Source organism: Polyodon spathula, chromosome 12 (assembly GCF_017654505.1).
Source record: "Polyodon spathula isolate WHYD16114869_AA chromosome 12, ASM1765450v1, whole genome shotgun sequence".
In the NCBI taxonomy this organism is placed as follows: domain Eukaryota; kingdom Metazoa; phylum Chordata; class Actinopteri; order Acipenseriformes; family Polyodontidae; genus Polyodon; species Polyodon spathula.
The window spans coordinates 44851109-44871523 of NC_054545.1; the positions used below are offsets into that span (position 1 = coordinate 44851109).

General features: G+C 40.5%; 1 protein-coding gene across 1 annotated transcript; it reads left to right on the forward strand.

The window, feature by feature from the left end:
* The first annotated feature begins 12475 nt into the window (after window positions 1-12475).
* LOC121324577 (keratin, type I cytoskeletal 13-like) lies at window positions 12476-17434 on the forward strand. The gene is made up of 8 exons (XM_041266631.1): window positions 12476-13014; window positions 13328-13410; window positions 13610-13766; window positions 14173-14334; window positions 14556-14681; window positions 14790-15010; window positions 16272-16303; window positions 17259-17434. The coding sequence occupies exons 1-8, from the start codon at window positions 12583-12585 to the stop codon at window positions 17378-17380; spliced, it is 1335 nt and encodes a 444-aa protein (XP_041122565.1). The 5' UTR covers window positions 12476-12582; the 3' UTR covers window positions 17381-17434.
* The last annotated feature ends 2981 nt before the right edge of the window (window positions 17435-20415 follow it).

Consider the following 20415-nt stretch of genomic DNA (forward strand, 5'->3'; position numbering starts at 1 on the left):
AGCAGTTAAAAAACCCTTTATAGAAATAGCAATAGGAGTTAAAATACTAATTCAGTGGTGGCACTTCCAAAATAACCAGAAAAAAACTAAAAAACTAGCCATGGTCATGAATTATTAAACACACAATCCCCATTATTAAACAAGTAATCCATAAGTTTCTTCATTTTATTTTTGTATAATAAATGACAGTGCTGTTAACTTGCTGAGCACAATGCTGTAGTTTTGTGAATGCAAAATAGCAAAACAAGGACGATTTAACAATTGTATTGTTTCTGACCGGGACAAACAATGAAAGCTGAAAACTGGGTCAATCCCAGGTTTCTTGGGGTGCCTGGTAACCGTGACAATAATTACTATAGTATTCTACAGTATTCTATAGATTATTTTGTATGTGGGTAGCCAGCCAACCCACTGTTACATGTGAATAGAAACGTTCTGAAATGTGACCTTTTCTCACAATAGACCAAGCGTGACCCCAAACCAGCATGCAGAGATGTATCTATATATCTATATATATATATCTATATATATATATATATATATATATATATATATATATATATATATATATATATATATATATATATATATATATATATATATATATATATATAATACAATATAGTTATTAATGGTGTCACTCCAGTTATAACCTGTTATGTAATAATGATCACTGATGTGTTTTGGGGTCCAGATATATACATGCATTAAAGTTATTAAAGTTATATATTTGAGAATATGTTTCTATTATAAGATTGCATGCATGTTATTTAAAAATGTAATACAAATATTTATAAAAGAAATAAAAAGCAATACTTGCACAGTTAAAGCCCGTGCAGTGAAACGTGGTGAATCACTGGGAGGAGAAAGCAGGGGAGTCATCTAGGGCTGTGAATGTGACTATATAATCCTTTAAATGCATAATCAATTTCCTACTTTTACGAGGCAGTTTCCCACAGTTTAAAAGCCTTGTTTCAAAGGTTGTCTTTGTTTTAACTGAGGTTTGAACTGGGCAACACCCTTTTGTTATAGCCTGTGGAGAGTGTTTTGTGCTTTATTTTATTTATTTATTTATTTTCTGGGACTGGAGTTAAACAATTGCTGAGGTATTATTCTAGTTAGTGGTAACACTGATAAATGTAAATGCCACCCTTAGCATCGTATTATGTTTCTACACAAGGGCTTGGGTTGGCATGAAGCCATCCCAATGTTTACAGGTATTCAACATAAACTGGCAGACTGGGCACTTGCTGTGTGAGTACCGACACAAACTACTCGCTATCTTGCTGCGTTACCACTAAACATTCCCTCCAGGAAATGCTCAATCACAAACTCTTGTGTTGATTCCATTTCAGTACGTTAAAAAGTTCATACTAGTTATAAAGAATACATTGAGCAACTCTTACTGAAGCCATCCCAAAGTTTACCTTAGCCCAGGGGTGGGCAGTTCCAGTCCTGGAGGGCTGGTGTCCCTCCTGGCTTTTGTTCCAACTGTGCTCTAAATTACTTAAAGACCAATAATTGGTAATAATTGATCCAATTAAGTAATTTAGGGCAAAGTCAGAACAAAAGCCAGGAGGGATACCGGCCCTCCAGGACTGGAATTGTCTACTCCTACCTTACCAAATGTTATATTTAGTTTAACCTTTAGTTGTTAACAATCAGTATTATGTAAAGTTTCTAATTATTTCTACCCCTTGCTTAAACATTGAAATATACCCTATAAATATCAGTTGTTTGTCCACTTCATGACTGCTTATCTTATTACAGTGTAACAAGCATTGTTGTGTAACGAGTCCGGCTCTTCTGCATTGTTGTGTAACGAGTCCTGTTCTTCTGCATTGTTGTGTAACGAGTCCGGCTCTTCTGCATTGTTGTGTAACGAGTCCGGCTCTTCTGCACTGTTGTGTAACGAGTCCGGCTCTTCTGCATTGTTGTGTAACGAGTCCGGCTCTTCTGCATTGTTGTGTAACGAGTCCGGCTCTTCTGCATTGTTGTGTAACGAGTCCGGCTCTTCTGCATTGTTGTGTAACGAGTCCGGCTCTTCTGCATTGTTGTGTAACGAGTCCGGCTCTTCTGCATTGTTGTGTAACGAGTCCTGTTCTTCTGCATTGTTGTGTAACGAGTCCGGCTCTTCTGCATTGTTGTGTAACGAGTCCGGCTCTTCTGCATTGTTGTGTAACGAGTCCGGTTCTTCTGCATTGTTGTGTAACGAGTCCTGTTCTTCTGCATTGTTGTGTAACGAGTCCGGCTCTTCTGCATTGTTGTGTAACGAGTCCGGCTCTTCTGCATTGTTGTGTAACGAGTCCGGCTCTTCTGCATTGTTGTGTAACGAGTCCGGCTCTTCTGCATTGTTGTGTAACAAGTCCTGTTCTTCTGCATTGTTGTGTAACGAGTCCGGCTCTTCTGCATTGTTGTGTAACGAGTCCGGCTCTTCTGCATTGTTGTGTAACGAGTCCGGCTCTTCTGCACTGTTGTGTAACGAGTCCGGTTCTTCTGCATTGTTGTGTAACGAGTCCGGCTCTTCTGCATTGTTGTGTAACGAGTCCGGCTCTTCTGCATTGTTGTGTAACGAGTCCGGCTCTTCTGCATTGTTGTGTAACGAGTCCGGCTCTTCTGCATTGTTGTGTAACGAGTCCGGCTCTTCTGCACTGTTGTGTAACGAGTCCGGCTCTTCTGCACTGTTGTGTAACGAGTCCGGCTCTTCTGCATTGTTGTGTAACGAGTCTGGCTCTTCTGCACTGTTGTGTAACGAGTCCGGCTCTTCTGCATTGTTGTGTAACGAGTCCGGCTCTTCTGCATTGTTGTGTAACGAGTCCGGCTCTTCTGCATTGTTGTGTAACGAGTCCTGTTCTTCTGCATTGTTGTGTAACGAGTCCGGTTCTTCTGCATTGTTGTGTAACGAGTCCGGCTCTTCTGCATTGTTGTGTAACGAGTCCGGCTCTTCTGCATTGTTGTGTAACGAGTCCGGCTCTTCTGCATTGTTGTGTAACGAGTCCGGTTCTTCTGCATTGTTGTGTAACGAGTCCGGTTCTTCTGCATTGTTGTGTAACGAGTCCGGTTCTTCTGCATTGTTGTGTAACGAGTCCGGCTCTTCTGCACTGTTGTGTAACGAGTCCGGCTCTTGTGCACTGTTGTGTAACGAGTCCGGTTCTTCTGCACTGTTGTGTAACGAGTCCGGTTCTTCTGCATTGTTGTGTAACGAGTCCGGTTCTTCTGCATTGTTGTGTAACGAGTCCGGCTCTTCTGCATTGTTGTGTAACGAGTCCGGCTCTTCTGCACTGTTGTGTAACGAGTCCGGCTCTTCTGCATTGTTGTGTAACGAGTCCGGCTCTTCTGCATTGTTGTGTAACGAGTCCGGCTCTTCTGCACTGTTGTGTAACGAGTCCGGCTCTTCTGCACTGTTGTGTAACGAGTCCGGCTCTTCTGCACTGTTGTGTAACGAGTCCGGCTCTTCTGCATTGTTGTGTAACGAGTCCGGCTCTTCTGCACTGTTGTGTAACGAGTCCGGCTCTTCTGCACTGTTGTGTAACGAGTCCGGCTCTTCTGCATTGTTGTGTAACGAGTCCGGCTCTTCTGCACTGTTGTGTAACGAGTCCGGCTCTTCTGCATTGTTGTGTAACGAGTCCGGCTCTTCTGCATTGTTGTGTAACTAGTCCTGTTTTTCTGCATTGTTGTGTAACTAGTCCTGTTTTTCTGCATTGTTGTGTAACGAGTCCGGCTCTTCTGCATTGTTGTGTAACGAGTCCGGCTCTTCTGCATTGTTGTGTAACGAGTCCGGCTCTTCTGCATTGTTGTGTAACGAGTCCGGCTCTTCTGCATTGTTGTGTAACGAGTCCGGCTCTTCTGCATTGTTGTGTAACGAGTCCGGCTCTTCTGCACTGTTGTGTAACGAGTCCGGTTCTTCTGCATTGTTGTGTAACGAGTCCGGCTCTTCTGCATTGTTGTGTAACGAGTCCGGCTCTTCTGCACTGTTGTGTAACGAGTCCGGCTCTTCTGCATTGTTGTGTAACGAGTCCGGCTCTTCTGCATTGTTGTGTAACGAGTCCGGCTCTTCTGCATTGTTGTGTAACGAGTCCGGCTCTTCTGCATTGTTGTGTAACGAGTCCGGCTCTTCTGCATTGTTGTGTAACGAGTCCGGCTCTTCTGCATTGTTGTGTAACGAGTCCGGCTCTTCTGCACTGTTGTGTAACGAGTCCGGCTCTTCTGCATTGTTGTGTAACGAGTCCTGTTCTTCTGCATTGTTGTGTAACGAGTCCGGCTCTTCTGCATTGTTGTGTAACAAGTCCTGTTCTTCTGCATTGTTGTGTAACGAGTCCGGTTCTTCTGCATTGTTGTGTAACGAGTCCGGTTCTTCTGCATTGTTGTGTAACGAGTCCGGCTCTTCTGCACTGTTGTGTAACGAGTCCGGCTCTTCTGCATTGTTGTGTAACGAGTCCGGCTCTTCTGCACTGTTGTGTAACGAGTCCGGCTCTTCTGCATTGTTGTGTAACGAGTCCGGCTCTTCTGCACTGTTGTGTAACGAGTCCGGCTCTTCTGCATTGTTGTGTAACGAGTCCGGCTCTTCTGCATTGTTGTGTAACGAGTCTGGTTCTTCTGCATTGTTGTGTAACGAGTCCGGCTCTTCTGCATTGTTGTGTAACGAGTCTGGTTCTTCTGCACTGTTGTGTAACGAGTCCGGCTCTTCTGCACTGTTGTGTAACGAGTCCGGCTCTTCTGCACTGTTGTGTAACGAGTCCGGCTCTTCTGCACTGTGGTTAGATGCTCGCTTGAGGTGTGTGGGGTCGTCGGTTTGCGCCTCGCCTTGGCCTGTTACAACAGCACTTAATACTGCACTGCAACACTTTTAAATTGTGTTGGATAAAGGCGTCTGATAATTATTATTATCATTAACAGGCACTTAATCTGCATCAGATTCCACCATTCTAGTTTTTGCCAGAGATATAGAAACATTGACGCTATACACGCTCACACACATTTTTACCTACAGCCCACCTCACCAGGGAGAGCCCAGCGCCACCACTGTTTCTTCAGTATTTTATACTTAATAGTGCCTTGGTTCACCTGATCACCTGATTGAAAAATCCTACCTAAATCATACCATGTACAGAGATGATCCTGCAGCGCCCTCAAGTTGTAGTTCACGGAACTGCAATCCAATTTATCACATGCTATTTTTATGAATTACTGCATTGTAAAAAAATTAATAAATAAGAATAATAATCTGATATCTAGAACTTTGATTTTTAGGTACTCAGTTTGTGAAATTTCTTAAACCCCATATTTTGAACCATTATGACCACCCGTATGCTCTTTGTAGAAAGTGTATGATGACTGACTGATGGGACCCACAGCATTTGCTATGGTGCATTCTGTAAATTCGATTTTTAGTTCTTAAGGAAGCTACACTTGTATAGTTTAGTGAAGCTACACTTTGTGACCTAGTGTGTGTATTTACAGTATAATCGTAAATCTCGAAAAACTACTCACTTCTAAATCTGTTGTAGTCATTTTTGTATTACTTTAGTATAAATACATGTTAATTTGGATTCATATGTTGGTTTTTTCTGACTTTATGTGAACGAAAAGACACACATTTGCCCGTTTTCCCATTGGAAATAGTGATATTTTGAAATATCACCGTCCTGGTCACAAAAGCAAAGTTTGTGGGGAATAATAGTCATTTTCTATACTTTTGAGGCATAAGCAATTAGGAAATAACACTTACTACCCAGGAACAAAAAAAAAAAAAATAGTTACACTGTGTAATCGATAAAAAAGACCAAAGATACTGAACAGAGGAAAAGTGTGGGGGGGGGGGCAAAATTGCTTCTGAAAAGACTAACTGTGTGGACATAAAGCATGCAATTGTGCAGTAAAGCCTGTGCAATGGTAAGGTGTTTGATTCTTTCATAACCGCGTTGCTGTCACTCTGAGAAGTTCCTATTGCAATTAATCAAACTTTCTTTATGAAGCCTTTCTTGAATGCTCTGTAAGCTGCTTTGACTGTCTTCTAATTACCTTTCATAGACACCAGCAATGTAGGCTAGATCTAAAGTTTCAATATTAATATAAGCGCCTGCAAAACTAAAGGTTTCTTGTTTCCAAAGTGGCAAGAGCACCAGAAGGCGCTAGCTTACTTCTAAAAAAAAAAAAACCTCAGAATTTAAAGTTGCCCTTGAGCACCCATTGCTATTTTGTGTGGAGCAGGAAACTGGGATAGTACATGCCTTTCCCCAGTTGCAATGCAACCTTAGACCACACACTCATGGGGAGGCGAAACAACAGGTAATAATTCTCTTTAAACCTGTAGGCCTTTGGCTGTATCTTTATTTTTATTAAGCCAATAAATCTTTAATAATAGAAAAAAGAACACTAGAAATCGACCTGTTGTGAATTCTGCAACATGCTGTCGAAGCTGTGCCTGAAGCACTCCTGTTTGAAGTTGTAAGCACTTTCATCGTCAAATACTTTGGGTAGATCTTCCAGGACTGAAAATAAACCAGTGCGTAAAGAATTACCATGCAAAGTGGCTTATGCTGTATTTTATCATAATTTACGAGGTAGTGGATATGTGTGAAGTGATACTTAAGAAGGTTTTGAATTCTTCTCAAAGGAATTTGAAAAATTGGAAAACCCTCTGCATATTTTTTGGACAATCTGTCAGTGAGGAATTAACAAAGCATCTATTGAAAGTGTACAGAAGGAGATACATTCCCTTGACCTTTCGTACTCCGGTTTGGTGAGAATGGGCAATAAAACCGTCAATCATATACCCCATTTCCATGAAACTGTGGAACCAGTTCCAGAAACCTCAATCACACTTCATTCCATTGTGAGAATCCAGATGCAGCTGGTTGCATTCTGCAATCTTGTCTATACACAGCAGTAAAATGTTATCTGTGTGTGTATATAATGGTGATTTAGACAATAAATTTACCAACCATACAATATATTCCCAGCCTGCTTATCCTGCCTAGATTTTCAATTCTGCAAATGGAGATTCAAAATCCACCCCCTGCATCCTTCACATTGGACACTCATTGATAGGACTGCATTTTTCTCACTGCAAAAAAGGCTTATTTCACAGTATTTCAAGATATTTCACTATTAAAACATGATATTTATTAAAGCAGAAAATAATAGCATTGTCACATGTAAAATTGCTCATTTCCTGTAGAAATGTTCCTAAATATTGAAATGCTTACCTGCAAAACAGTAAATGCTAAATTGTAGATTTTTTTTTTTTATATATATATATATATATATACTCACCTATTTAAAGACATTCTGTTTTCACCATCAGGGAATTATCAAACAATTTATATTACAATATTGAACCAACAACTTTCACTTCTGGCCTGAGCCAGATTTCAGTACAGAGGGGCATTTCTAACCCACCTGAACCATCAAGCAGTTTTACGAGATGTCAATCTGGGCAGGGTTTGTCCTGCAACCAGAGTTACAACCACTGACGGGAACTGTAGCTGCAGTGCATTAAAAACAACTCTTTTACTATGGGCTGTAGAACCAGGTAATGAATCTCAGCCGATCTAACAAGAAACATGCTTCAGTAGATATTACAAAGCCTTCTCCAAGGTCATGTAGCTGCTGGCTTTGCCCACAGCAGATGTTCTGTAGAGGTGGCAGTTGTCCACTGAAAGGTCAGCCAATGAGCATGGTTCAAGCAGCTGCACCCACTAGGCTCCATAAATGTGGAGTAGAGGGGCATCAGTGTGCATTCCTGAGCGCCAGTTCAACGGTCCTTGCTTCTTGTCCTGCTCAGCCCAAACCATGACCACCTCCTCCAGCCACAGCAGCAGCTACTCCAGGAGGGAACTATCCAGAATCTCCTCCCACAGCAGGATGGGTGCCATGGACAGTGCGAGAGCTCAGAGCATGTATGGAGGAGCCGGAAAGAGGGGCAACCACGCCTCCTCTGGCTCTGTGATTGCAGCGCCTTCCGCCCTCAACCTGGAGGACAGACGTTACTTCCTGTGCAACAACGGCAAGGGGACCTCAGCGAGCGCCCGGCCACTTACCTGAACGTCTCCTCTGGCTCTTTGATTGCAGCGCCTTCTGCCCTCAACCTGGAGGACAGACGCTACTTCCTGTGCAACAATGGCAAGAGGACCTCAGCGAGCGCCCGGCCACTTACCTGAACAAGGTGTGCAGCCTGGAGAGCGCAAACAGCAAGCTGGAGAAGCAGATCGGAGAGTGGGGAGAGAACCACGGCGTCATCTCCCGTGACGACACCGCCATCGAAGATTTGCACTCCAAGGAAGGTCACATGGTCCCTCCTTATGACACTGTAGTCCTATTTCAACTGTAAAATAAAACTGTGAATTAAACACTGCTGTTGCACCAAGACTGGAGATGTATACATAAATGTGTACTTCCTGGCTCTCACAATGCAATATAGTGGATCACTGGGTGTGCAATTGACATCAAGATAATTTAATTGAAAATATCCAGCTTTGATTTAATTAGGTGTCTAGATTTCAGTTATTTTAATTTTAAGAAATGTGGTTGGGCTGATCACATGGTTTACTTTTTACTTTGTGTACTACTACTAATAATAATAATAATAATAATAATAATAATAATAATAATAATAATAATAATCTCATCTCCTATGACACATAAGAAATAAAAAAAGTAAATTAACTGATAGTTCAACATAAAAAATAAATATAACATATATGACGTACAATTTCTAGTTCTAGAAGAAATAAAACGAGATAATGTATGACACAGAAGAATAAAGGAAGATGATGGCTCAATATCTCAATATCATGATGTCAGAAGGTTTAAATAGAATGGAAAAGTAGATTGTTACATCATTAACATTTAAATTGAAATAGGTGAGTTTAGTTACCATGGCATCAAAGGCCTATAAGTACCTCCAGTGCTTGTTTTCAAACACACTTTCCCTTGACAAAGGCATGTTACCGAAGCACTTCAGGGTTTTAACTTATTTGTGTCTGTGTTATACAGATCTTAGCTGCATCCAAAGTCAATGAAGAGACCGGACTTTGGTTTGACAATGCAAATCTTCTAGCTGAGGATTTAGAATCAAGTATGTTTTTTTCTAAAACTAGATGTAACTAATCATGTTGCTTAAGAAACGTAAGGATCACTCCCTTCAGAATTCAAAACATCAGGTGTGGTTGTTTAAGAAAGTGAAGGTTGTGATTTATGATGTGATGATTTACAATGTATTGGCTTAATGCTAGTCACTTCACAGCCCCTCCTGATTTCCACTGATTTCTTCAATTGGTAGTTCAAACTATTTTTTTAAGGTCTTTTACAGTTGATGATTTTTTCTTTAAGAAAATGCACTTGATTCAAGCTACAGCACTTATGACACATTTTGAGGTCTGGAGAGAAGTGTTCAATTTGTAAAATGTATTCAGTAATTAGACAAATTAAGTAAGTGAGAGCTTGGAGTTGAACGAAAGCCAGAAGACTCGGTGGCCCTCCAGGACCTGAGTTTGACACACCTGCCTGTATAACAATTGCTAATAACATTAAAAAACTAGGCTAAGCAAGACAATACAAGTTACACGCCCTTGTTATACTGCTATCCGACTTACACATCCAGACAACAGTGAGTTCTGTGAAGGGTCTTTATAAAGTAAAGTACAGGACATGTACAAATCAGCATCAACTGATCAACTATCTAACCATAAAGCTGAAGGAACATGAAGCCACCTTTTCAGAAACAGTGGCTTGACACCAGGTTCCAGGAGACCGGCAGACCTAGTCTGAGGCGGCTGTATCAAACCCCAAGTCTCCCTTGGTGTGCCACGCAGTGGCCTGAAACCCAGTCTCCTGAAACCAGGTTCCAAGCCACAAAGTGTCTTTGTGTGACAAGGGAGTGCAACACATATTATAAATTGTTTTGCTCTTGTTTTTCTATTTTTCCATCAGATCCCCTCATTGGGTTTACAGCATTATACCTGCCACCTAGTATTCCATATTTATTTTCACAGGTATGGCGATGAGGTTTCAATGAGGCGCTCTATTGAGATTGACATGGCAGGGTTGAAGAAGCTTCTGGGTGACATGAGTGTGGCCAAAAGTGATCTGGAGATGCAGATCAAGGGGGTGAAGGATGAACAGCTCCACCTCAAGAAGGACCATGAGGAGGGGAGAGCCTAGCAGTCCACTAGCATTCATAGCTGTGTCTGATGGACCACAGCTCGTTTTCTAGTTGCCCACAAGAGTTTTGCTCCCCATTGCAACGACTAATTTAAATACCATTTATAAATAACAAGAAAATGAACAGCATTTATGCTACTCAGCTAATTAAATAACTAAGGACAATGCAGTACAAAGGCAGTCACCTGTTAAACAGCACAGCCATTCTGTTTATGGTATATTTATAAGCTTTAAAATGTATGAAAGTTATTGCATGTGGCTATACCAGTTTTACTAAAACCAATCTTTTTGCAGAGAGTGCAGCTGCTCAAGTACCTCCATGACAGTGACTCTTCTGAAAGATTGATAGATAACCGAAACTTTTGAAATGGCCTTGAGCAGACTGACTCATCCTGGCAGCTACTTATTATTAAAGGGTGTTTACTGCAAACTGTCACTTCATTTGATTTTTATCTTTCCTTTACAACTGTCATTCAGCACTTCTGAATTATGTTGCTCCAATATAAAATACACAGCAGTGTGCACATTTATTAGAACTACAAGAGCATAATATACTTTTCTATACCTATCTACGTAAAAGTGTGAGAATTTCATTTTCCGGTCAGTAATCAGTGATATAGAAACAATAGGCAGTCGTGTGTGAAAGTGTGAGACCGCTTTGTGCTTTAATTAGGCATCTTAAACAGCTTCTAAAAAGTCTCCTGCATGTTGCCATCTGTGGCTCTGTGTTCCTTTTCTCTTGCTATTTTTAATTACTTGTCTTATTGAAGTCATCCATTACATTAGACAAGCACTAATTTGCCAATTTTGACAGCTTTCCAAGATTTGCAGTTAAAGTGGATTGATTTCATATGCACAACCAAACTACAGAAGCAATGGGGTTTGCACACTACTCAATCGACAAAAAGAAGTAGAGGGGATACCTTGGTAACGCTTTATATTGCGTGGAATAAATTAATATTAAATAGATATGCAATTGCATATTAAATGAATATTTAATAAATATGCAATAGCTGGGTACTTGCTAAATGTTAACCAAATGTCGATTGAAGATGTAGTTGCATATCAAGTTCATTTATATTACATTTTGTTACCCTTGAAAATATGTAATCATTTCACATTGTTTACATGCTTTTAATTGAAAATACAGTTAATCTGACTTAAATCTTAATGGAAAGTAACAAGGCATGATTGAACATAAATTTAATATCAATTGCATATCTAGTTAATATTAATTTAACATTAATTTAATATGCAATTGCATATCTATTACCTATTAATTTAACATTAATTTAATATGCAATTGCATATCTATTTAATATTAATTTATGACACGAAACGTAAAGCGTTACCGATCCCTTTTATTGTTAGGGTGACCGGATGTCCTGGTTTAGCCGGGAAAGGTCCTGGTTTTCCATCAAAGGTCCCGGTGTCCCGACATTTTGCTCAAAATCTTTAAAAATTCCTGATTTTCAGCCACTTCATGTAGCCGACAAACTCTAAATAAATGTGGTCAAAATAACTTAAACAACCACTTTTAGTTTTTGGCATCTGCAGTGAAAACAAAATATAATATAAAAACAAGGTCTAGGGTAATCAAGAGCATTGTATATAAGTGATTAACACAGGCATACGTGCTTATTCCTCAGTGCACCGTGTGTATTATTATTATTATTATTATTATTATTATTATTATTATTATTATTATTATTATTATTATTATTATTATTAATCAACTAAATATAAAAGTCTGCAATAGGTATAACACAATATGGCTACTTATTACTAATTAGCCACACATTATACATATTATATGTACTGAAATTAGCTAGCTGCTTAAAACAGATCATACTAAGAGCGTGAGGACGGCTATTTAAATAGCCATTAGATAGCCTGTATTTTACACTAAAAGCATCACCTCTGCTTCTCTTTGTCTGTCATCTACGGCTCTTATTTAACCTGTCACACTCCTGTATATCATTTTTATAATTTCTGTATATTTCACTAAAAAAAAAACATCTTGCAGCATCTGCGTGGAAATTGAACTTCTCTTTCTAAAGCACCCTTCCCTTCAACTATCATGCAATACCAACTACAGTGGTTTTTTTGAAAAAACAAATAAATGCCACTCATTCAGAATCAAGTTTAACAAGAAAATCTACACATATCAGAGTTCTTCTGGAATTGCATATAGCTGCAAGCACATTCTTTTATAAACAAACAATATTTAAGAAGTGCACCTCAATCTCAGCCAATGAGAACTGACTGCCTGAGACTCTACCCCCACAAGACTCAATATATAAGTGGGGTAGAGTGGGGCTGATGTGCATCCAGACTTGAGACTCCAGAAACTGTAGAACAGCGGTTCCTGAATCTCCTTCATTGTCTCCATCGCTTCTTCCTTGCTCAGCAGAAACCATGACCTCCTTCTCCAGCCACAGCTACTCCAGCAGGGGACCTGCCCGGATCTCCTCAGGCTCTGGGGCTTACGGCTCATCTTCGTTCTCCCAAAGCGGGGGTGGCATGAGCATTGGTCAGAAAGCCATGAGCATGTACGGAGGTTCCGGTGCTGCATACTCCCGTATCTCCAGCTCTTCTGGCTTTAGGTCCTACTCCAGCGCTGGGTGCTTCCAACTTGAAGATGCCATCCAGGGTGGCTTTCAGGCTGACAGCAAGCAGACCATGGTAAACCTCAATGACCGCCTGGCCATCTACCTGGAGAAGGTGCGTACACTGGAGGCCTCCAATGCCACCCTGGAGAGGCAGATCCGCGAGTGGAGCCAGAATCGCTCCGTTGTCACCAATGACTATAGCGCCTACAACACCACCATTGACGATCTCCGTGCCAAGGTAGGAACTGTTTTCAAATCATGATCAGTATGGTAGGCTAGGCAAAGGTGGGCATGCAGCTACTGACTGGCACAAAACCCAGATACACAAAACAGATGAGAACTTGAAGCACTTATGGGAACTACACTAATTCAAGGCTACTATATTAAGTCTAGAAACATAAATGCTATCCTTATTCCTTAATCATAAGATCGGGTACTTTTTATGTTTACAAATTAATCCCTGTCTATATCTGATATCCAGTCAAAACTGATGAATAATAATGTGAACTAAACTTAATGCTATGTCTCAATTGCTACTTTTTTCTATATAGATTGCGACTGCACTTCATGTCAATGCTGGGATCATTCTTCACATTGATAATGCCAAGCTGGCAGCTGATGACTTCAAAGTCAAGTGAGTTTCACAATAGAAAACTACTGAAATGTACATGAGCATAATGTCTACTTCATGTGTATCAAACTGTAGTCCTGTTATCCCATTGTGATCCAACAGATTCATGGTTGTAGAAAATGGTGGGTGAGCAATCGCGGCAATATAATTAATGCCATAATTTTAATGACACCCGATATTCAATAGATATACTTATTTGCAGGTATGAGAATGAGTTGACAATGAGGATGTCAGTCGAGGCTGACATCGTCGGACTGAAGAAGCTCCTGGACGAGTTGACTCTGTCTAGGTCTGACCTGGAGATGCAGCTTGAGGGTCTGAAGGAGGAGCTTATCTACCTCAAGAAGAACCATGAGGAGGTGAGAGACAGGTTCCTACTCATGTACAGAGCCCTCATTTAACAGGCCATACATTCAGTGACCCAATTTATGGAGGCAGTTGAGTGTGTAGTCTAGGCTCTGGGGTAAGGTGTATTACTAGCTCTTCCTTATGGAAACCAGATGTTTGCACCATTGGGGTATTTTACTCTGATGTCCTTATTTGCACGGCATAGTTAGAGACGTGAAGAATAATTTATCCCATCAACTGGAACCTTGTGAAATTGATTTCAGAATTACTTTGAAGCAGGATTAGAATTCAGCCAAGAAAACATGGCTCTTTTGACCCCATCAGGTCGAAGAAATAGGTCAAAACAGACATTGATAATTGCAGGCTTTCTCTGTCTGCACCGTCTCACTCAGTTAACTTTGTCTCGTCCTGTTCTAGGAACTGGTCACCTGCCATTCCCAGATGAGTGGGCAGGTTCAAGTGGAGGTGGACGCTGCCCCAGGAGTGGATCTGGCCAAGATTATTGCTGAAATCAGAGAACAGTACGAAAGCCTGGCCACCAAGAACCGCAAAGATGTTGAGGCCTGGTACCAGGGCAAGGTAACACAAATAGTCTACAAAAGTTCCGGATTTACTTCTGTATACTTGGTCAGCGTTTTGGTGCTTAACCACGCTTTACAATATAATCACTCTTATGGGAGAAGATATAGGCTGTGGTCTTTAAACAGATCCAGCATATCTGCCTTTCTGTGTTGTTTTGCCTTAAAGTACTGGAGGGCGTTTATATATTATTTGAAATTTATCCCCCCCCCCCCCCACAGGTTGAGGCTGTGCAGCAACAGGTGACCGAACACACCGAATCCCTAAAAGGCAGTAAGACGGAGATCAAAGACCTGAATCGTACCTTTCAGGGCTTGCAGATCGAGCTGCAGTCGCTCCACACCATGGTAAGTGCTAGGCGCATAAGAAGATTGACAAAAATCCCTTCAGCCCACCTGTGCTTGCTTGCTTTGGTGCCAGAAGTTTCTAAAAGACGTCTCTTTTCCCCCTTACAGAAGCAGAGCCTGGAAGCCAACCTCGCAGAGACCAACTCTCGCTACTCTGCCCAGCTCATCCACCTGCAGGGTGTCGTTACCAGTCTGGAAGCCCAGCTGACACAGCTGAGGGCCGACACGGAGCACAGCGCAGAGGAGTACCGGCTCCTTCTGGACATCAAGACCCGTCTGGAGTTGGAGATTGCTGAGTACAGGCGCCTGCTGGACGGAGAGGATGGCAGGTGAGAACGGTTTCCTGTTACGTTCCTTCTGCCTTGCTGTGTCAACAAAATCTATTAGTTAGTATTTTCCCTGATATCTACGAAAATGTATATAAAAGATTTCAAAGATGTTCTAGAACGGAGTCCTTGGGTGGTTCAAGTGGTAAAAGCACAGCCACAAGGTGTGCAAGGTTAATTCGTACAGTCAGGGGAGTGCGGGTTCGCTTCCTGGTTGTGTGACTCTGGCGATCCTGTGGGTTCGGGAGGCAAAACCAGCAGGGACTGTTTATCCTCATCTCTCTACAGTGAACCCTACCAACCAGGCGCTCAGTGAGCTCAGAGCAGACACCTGCAGGGCTGGCCTTTGTCCTCCAGAGGTCGGTAGCTCGCTGACATCCGCTCTCGAGTTCCTGGGTGTAGAAGAGGAAGCTGGCTCGGTCCTGGGATCAGGGGACACCCGCTGACCCTTCAGTTCTCCTGTGCTGGGTAGGGCTCGGCTGCGATGAGGAGAACAAATAATAAGGCAGTCTAAATTAAACACTGTGAGGCGAGAGTGTATTAAATGGAATGTCCAGACAGTAATTTATGTGTACAGAAATAAAATAATTTATTTTTATTTTCTATACACAACAAAAGGATTAAATAACAAACGAAAAACAAAATGGTGTGAGGGAAGGAGTGCAGGGGTGGAATCCAAAACAAACTGTGATGACTCGTCTTTAATTTGTCTTCGTGGTGACCATACATAAACAAAAAAAAGACAAAAGAAATGTTAGTGTTTCAAAAATCCCGCTGCACAAAACCAGACTCTCCCTCCACCCGTTACTCCTCCTACTTTACTTTCGGACCAACCCCGAACACAGTAGTACGTTCCCTTTAGTATGTAATGTCCCGCCTCTGTAGTCAGTGGAACACCAATCCCCAACCGACACGTGTCCTTCTCCTTCACTTGACTCCAGTGGCTGGAAGTTACATACTCGTACTTCCGCCCCTCACCAAGGTGCCGCCCCTCAAAAGATGACTTTTGCCATGGTCACGAGATCTTGGTAAGGGAAGTCCCGAGTTGGTTTGATGCCATCTACTGTCGGGAGGCTGAATCACAGACCGAAAACCCTTTGACTCATCACAAACACAAATTCTGAAAAAGGGATGTTCTGGAGTTGCTAAGATGGCCCAAGCCACTAAAATCTCATCCGTCCCCAATTATCCAATTACAGAACATTAAACTTTATTATTTCCAGGTTTCCATAGACACTAATAATGTCCTTTTTTGTGCTTTCAGATCCTCTGTCCAGACCTCTACTTTGGTTAAAGGTAAGTTTTCTTGTCCAATACGAACAACATAACATTTTACTTCCTGTTGAATGTATAGCCTCAAGGAAACCGTATGCATTGCACAAGCCAATAGAAGACAAATGATGAACGGCACTGCAATGTACAATCTCTGTTTGTTTATAACCTGGGAGCCATGCTGTTTTTGTGTAAAACGATCATCCTGTGTGGTAAAAAACAAAAACAAAAAGAAATTCTATGATGCAATTTGGTGACCATAACAGCAGTTTAAAGATACTATTTAGCTAATGCTTATGATTTAGTTCTTTGAAGTTCCAGTTTTGTCAGTATTGCAAAATTGCAATCGTTGCTCACCCAGAGGCCGCTCAACATACACAAAAGAAACGAAAGTCTTTATGTAGTTTTAGTAAAACGTCCATCATCCTCTGTTAAAAATATCCCAATCTGAACCTGCAAAAAATGAAGCATATATTGGAAAAATATATTCAAACATATATCTACCGTTTTAGGTGTTTCTTTAACTGAATCCCCCACATTGGGTTTGTTAGTTTTTACAGAAAAACCTCAACTGAAATAGAATTCAAACCTATGAGTCGTAAGCATGTTACTCGCTGCTAAAAAGGCTGTAATGATGCTTTGGAAAGAAAAGGTACAGCCACCTCTTGTGTTAGACAAAGCAGACTACAGTTAGCAAGGAATTAAATGAAAACATACAATACGCTGGTCAGGTGCAATTAAATACGGAACAGATAATGATACACAAGAGATTTTATCGAAGTGTAATATGTTCTACATAGCTTGTCTAAGAGGCTGTAGGCATTGGTATGGTTTTTATTTTAAATTGTATTGTAAAGATGTTGCAGTTTCTTCAGAGTTTGAAGGTAGAGAATTGAACTTTATTGAAGGGGTTTGCTGTATGAAATGTTTTTGTATTACGAAATGATTAATATCTTGTTATTAAATCTTGTCTTTTCAGCTTCCAGCGGCTCTGCTTCTTCCAGCACCACTACTAAAGTGGTGACCATCGTGGAAGAGGTGGTTGGTGGGAAAGTGGTATCCTCTTCTGCTACTTCGAAATCCTTGAACAAGGTATACTGAGACCCAAAGAAAGAAAGAAAGAAAGAAAGAAAGAAAGAAAGAAAGAAAAAAAGATGTGTAACCCTGATCGGATTCACTCCGATTCAGAGATATTTGGGGATTTCTTTCAATAAAATAAAATTTGGGTGACGCAAACAAAAATAACTGTGTGATTATTGTTTTTTTTATTTCTTTTTATTGGATAATGTGTGTGTGTGTGTTCCCTGTTAAGAACCCCTGCAATCTCTATTACTGGTTTTCACTTGAAGTTAGAGGCACCATCTTAGTTTATTCTAAAGCATTTAGTCTGGCTATCTTGGAACAATACAGGCTCAGGGATTTGCAGTTAGATGAAAATGACACTCTTCAAACTAGCAGTGCATTAATTACATTGATTAATATTTACAATGATATGCAAATGTGCATATGACACAAAACTGGGAGGGGTGGCCAACTCCCAATCAGCAACTTTAATAATAGAAAGATTCAAGACAAGACAAGATTAGACAAGATTCAAGCTTGGGCTGACACATGGCAGATGAAATTTTATGTGAATAAATGCAAAGTCTTGCACATAGGGAGTATAAACATTAGAGGCAAGTATAACATGAACAGTCACGAAATAGAGGAGGCTGTGTCTGAAAAGGACTTGGGGTGGTAGTGGATGAATCTCTTAAGCCAACTAGACAGAAGGGAGAAGCTATATAAAAGGCACATAGAATGTTGGGTTATATAGCCAATTCAAATCAAGATCAGTTATATTCATATTATACAATGCACTGGTAAGACCACACCTAGAATATTGTGTCCAGTTCTGATCCCCATATCATAAGACATTGAGGCATTGGAGAGAGTACAGAGGAGAGCAACATGATTAATTCCAGGATTGAAAGGGGTGTCATATGAAGATAGATTGAAACAGCTGAATCTGTACAGCCTAGAAAGGGTCAGAGGTGACTTGATAGAGGTATTTAAAACTGTCGAGGCATTTAACAAAGTAGCTGCTGAGAATTATTTTTCACAGGTCACAGAGACCAGGGGCCACAGGTGGAAGCTGAAGAAGAGCATATTCCAAATGGAGGGGAGAAGGAGCTTTTTCACGGAAAGGGTGGTGAAGCATTAGAACAGGCTGCCGGACAGAGTTGTTGAAGCAGAGACTCTCGGTTCCTTCAAGAATAGACTGGATGCTGTCATGAACAATACTGTACAACCCTCTCTGTGACCATATGTGACAAAGTGCCCGCCCTGTGTGTATTTTCTGTATATGTTGCGTGTGGTGTTTTAATGTTGGTGTATAATCATCGGTACACGGGATATAAACGGGTCTGTGTAACACGAGTGTTTAAAATGTATATTTGTATTTAGGCACGAGGATTGCACAGAACTTCACGTGCAAGTAAAAAGTAATAATATGTGAGCACGGGGAATTGCACTTTATTAATTCACGTGCAGTTGTACCGAGACTCCAACTGAATGATTGATTAGCAATCGAGTCTCAGTACAGCTGCATAAAAGCAGCATGTTTTCACTCACTCGGGGTTGTGTGTTCGGTGAGTGGAGAACAGAGGAGAGAGAGAGAGAGAGAGAGAAGCGTAATTATAAATATCAATTGTTTTGTGTAGCGTTCGTCCACCCTGTTTTTGTCAGTGTCTATTCGTTTTTGTTTGTCTTTTTGGCCTCACGTGCCATGTGCTGTTTTTGTTACGAACCTTTTATTTTCTGTCTGTTTAATTATTAAACTGCGCATCAGCCCCTTCACCATTCCTAAACCTGTGTTCTGAGTCAGCTCCTGTTTCTGGTCTGTCGTCACCCACTGTGGCCGTCTTTGTGACACCATAATAAATCTGTGGCTAGCGGTCTGGCTAGCCACAGATTTCCAGTAGCTTAATTTCCTCTACTAACTAAATGGTTATGGGGGGATTGTTTTTCCTTGCCTGTGTTAACAGACTACACTTGCATTAAGAGAGCAGAGGTGGGCTGAATGGCCTTTTCTAGTTCTACAATCTCTTACTGTACATTTTTATGTTCTTATTTCACGGAAATCATTAAATCTGTGATAACCGTGAAAGACATACTGCCTTAATCATTTATTTACCAGTCATTTTCCTTATCATATCATTTGGTTGCATGTAAATGTATTAAATAATGTAACAAAAGTTACCTCAGTAAACTTTATTCATTTATCTGCTTCACCTGATTTGAGTGTATTTATTTATTTAAGCATGCCATATCACGCTCAATCAGTCCATTAGTTATTTCTTTCAGCAATAAATTGTTTGATATTTACAAGACTGGAGGGGAAACACGCCCAGGCACATTCATCATATCTTTCACTGTTTATTTTTAAATGGCATCTACACAGAAACGGTTTCCATAGCAAAACATAGTTGGAAGGCTTTTGCTGACTGGGAAGAGGTTTTTTTTGTTTTTTTGTTTTTTTTTTAAATTCCGCTGCTGTCTTACAGACAGTATATCACTGATTTATGACACCTGTACCCTTGCAAACATTTACTCGCTTTTCCCATGGTTATACAATATATTTGCAATAGTTTTTTCAATAATGTTTTTTTTTTTATATACTTTATCACACCTCGTTATTCTTTACAATGTTAACCTATGCTTTACCGTGCTTTCACCATGCTAGCATTGTTACACTGTGGGGCACTTTTTTTAAGCTAGATGCTTAAAGATATTTACACAAAAAGCTATTTTTACAAATAAAGTTTTGGAATTAGTAAATGGTGTTTTTTTTTTCTTTGCAGAAAAAAAAAGTATGCTGAGAAAACTGCTCCATACTGTTCCTTGTGTGCAAGGGGTCATTTATTTGACTTCTTTTGAATGTCTGTCATGTATTGTGGAGGCAAATAAGAGTGATTGTGTATTAACTGGGCTCTACAAGGCTTACCCATTCTTTACTATGCTTAATTACACTTACAAAGGCTTTTAATATGGTAAACTTTTATAAGGTTATTGCTTGTCTTTTTTGTTTTTTTTAGGTATGATTCAGAACTGATTTTTATAATTATTTAATATTGGTTTGCCTTGAATTTTAAAGG

Coding starts and splice junctions, on each gene's coding strand:
- LOC121324577 (XM_041266631.1), top strand. CDS start 12,583: ATGACCTCCTTCTCCAGCCACAGCTACTCCAGCAGGGGACCTGCCCGG. Junction 13,015..13,327: donor TTGACGATCTCCGTGCCAAG/GTAGGAACTGTT, acceptor TTTTCTATATAG/ATTGCGACTGCACTTCATGT. Junction 16,304..17,258: donor GACCTCTACTTTGGTTAAAG/GTAAGTTTTCTT, acceptor TTGTCTTTTCAG/CTTCCAGCGGCTCTGCTTCT.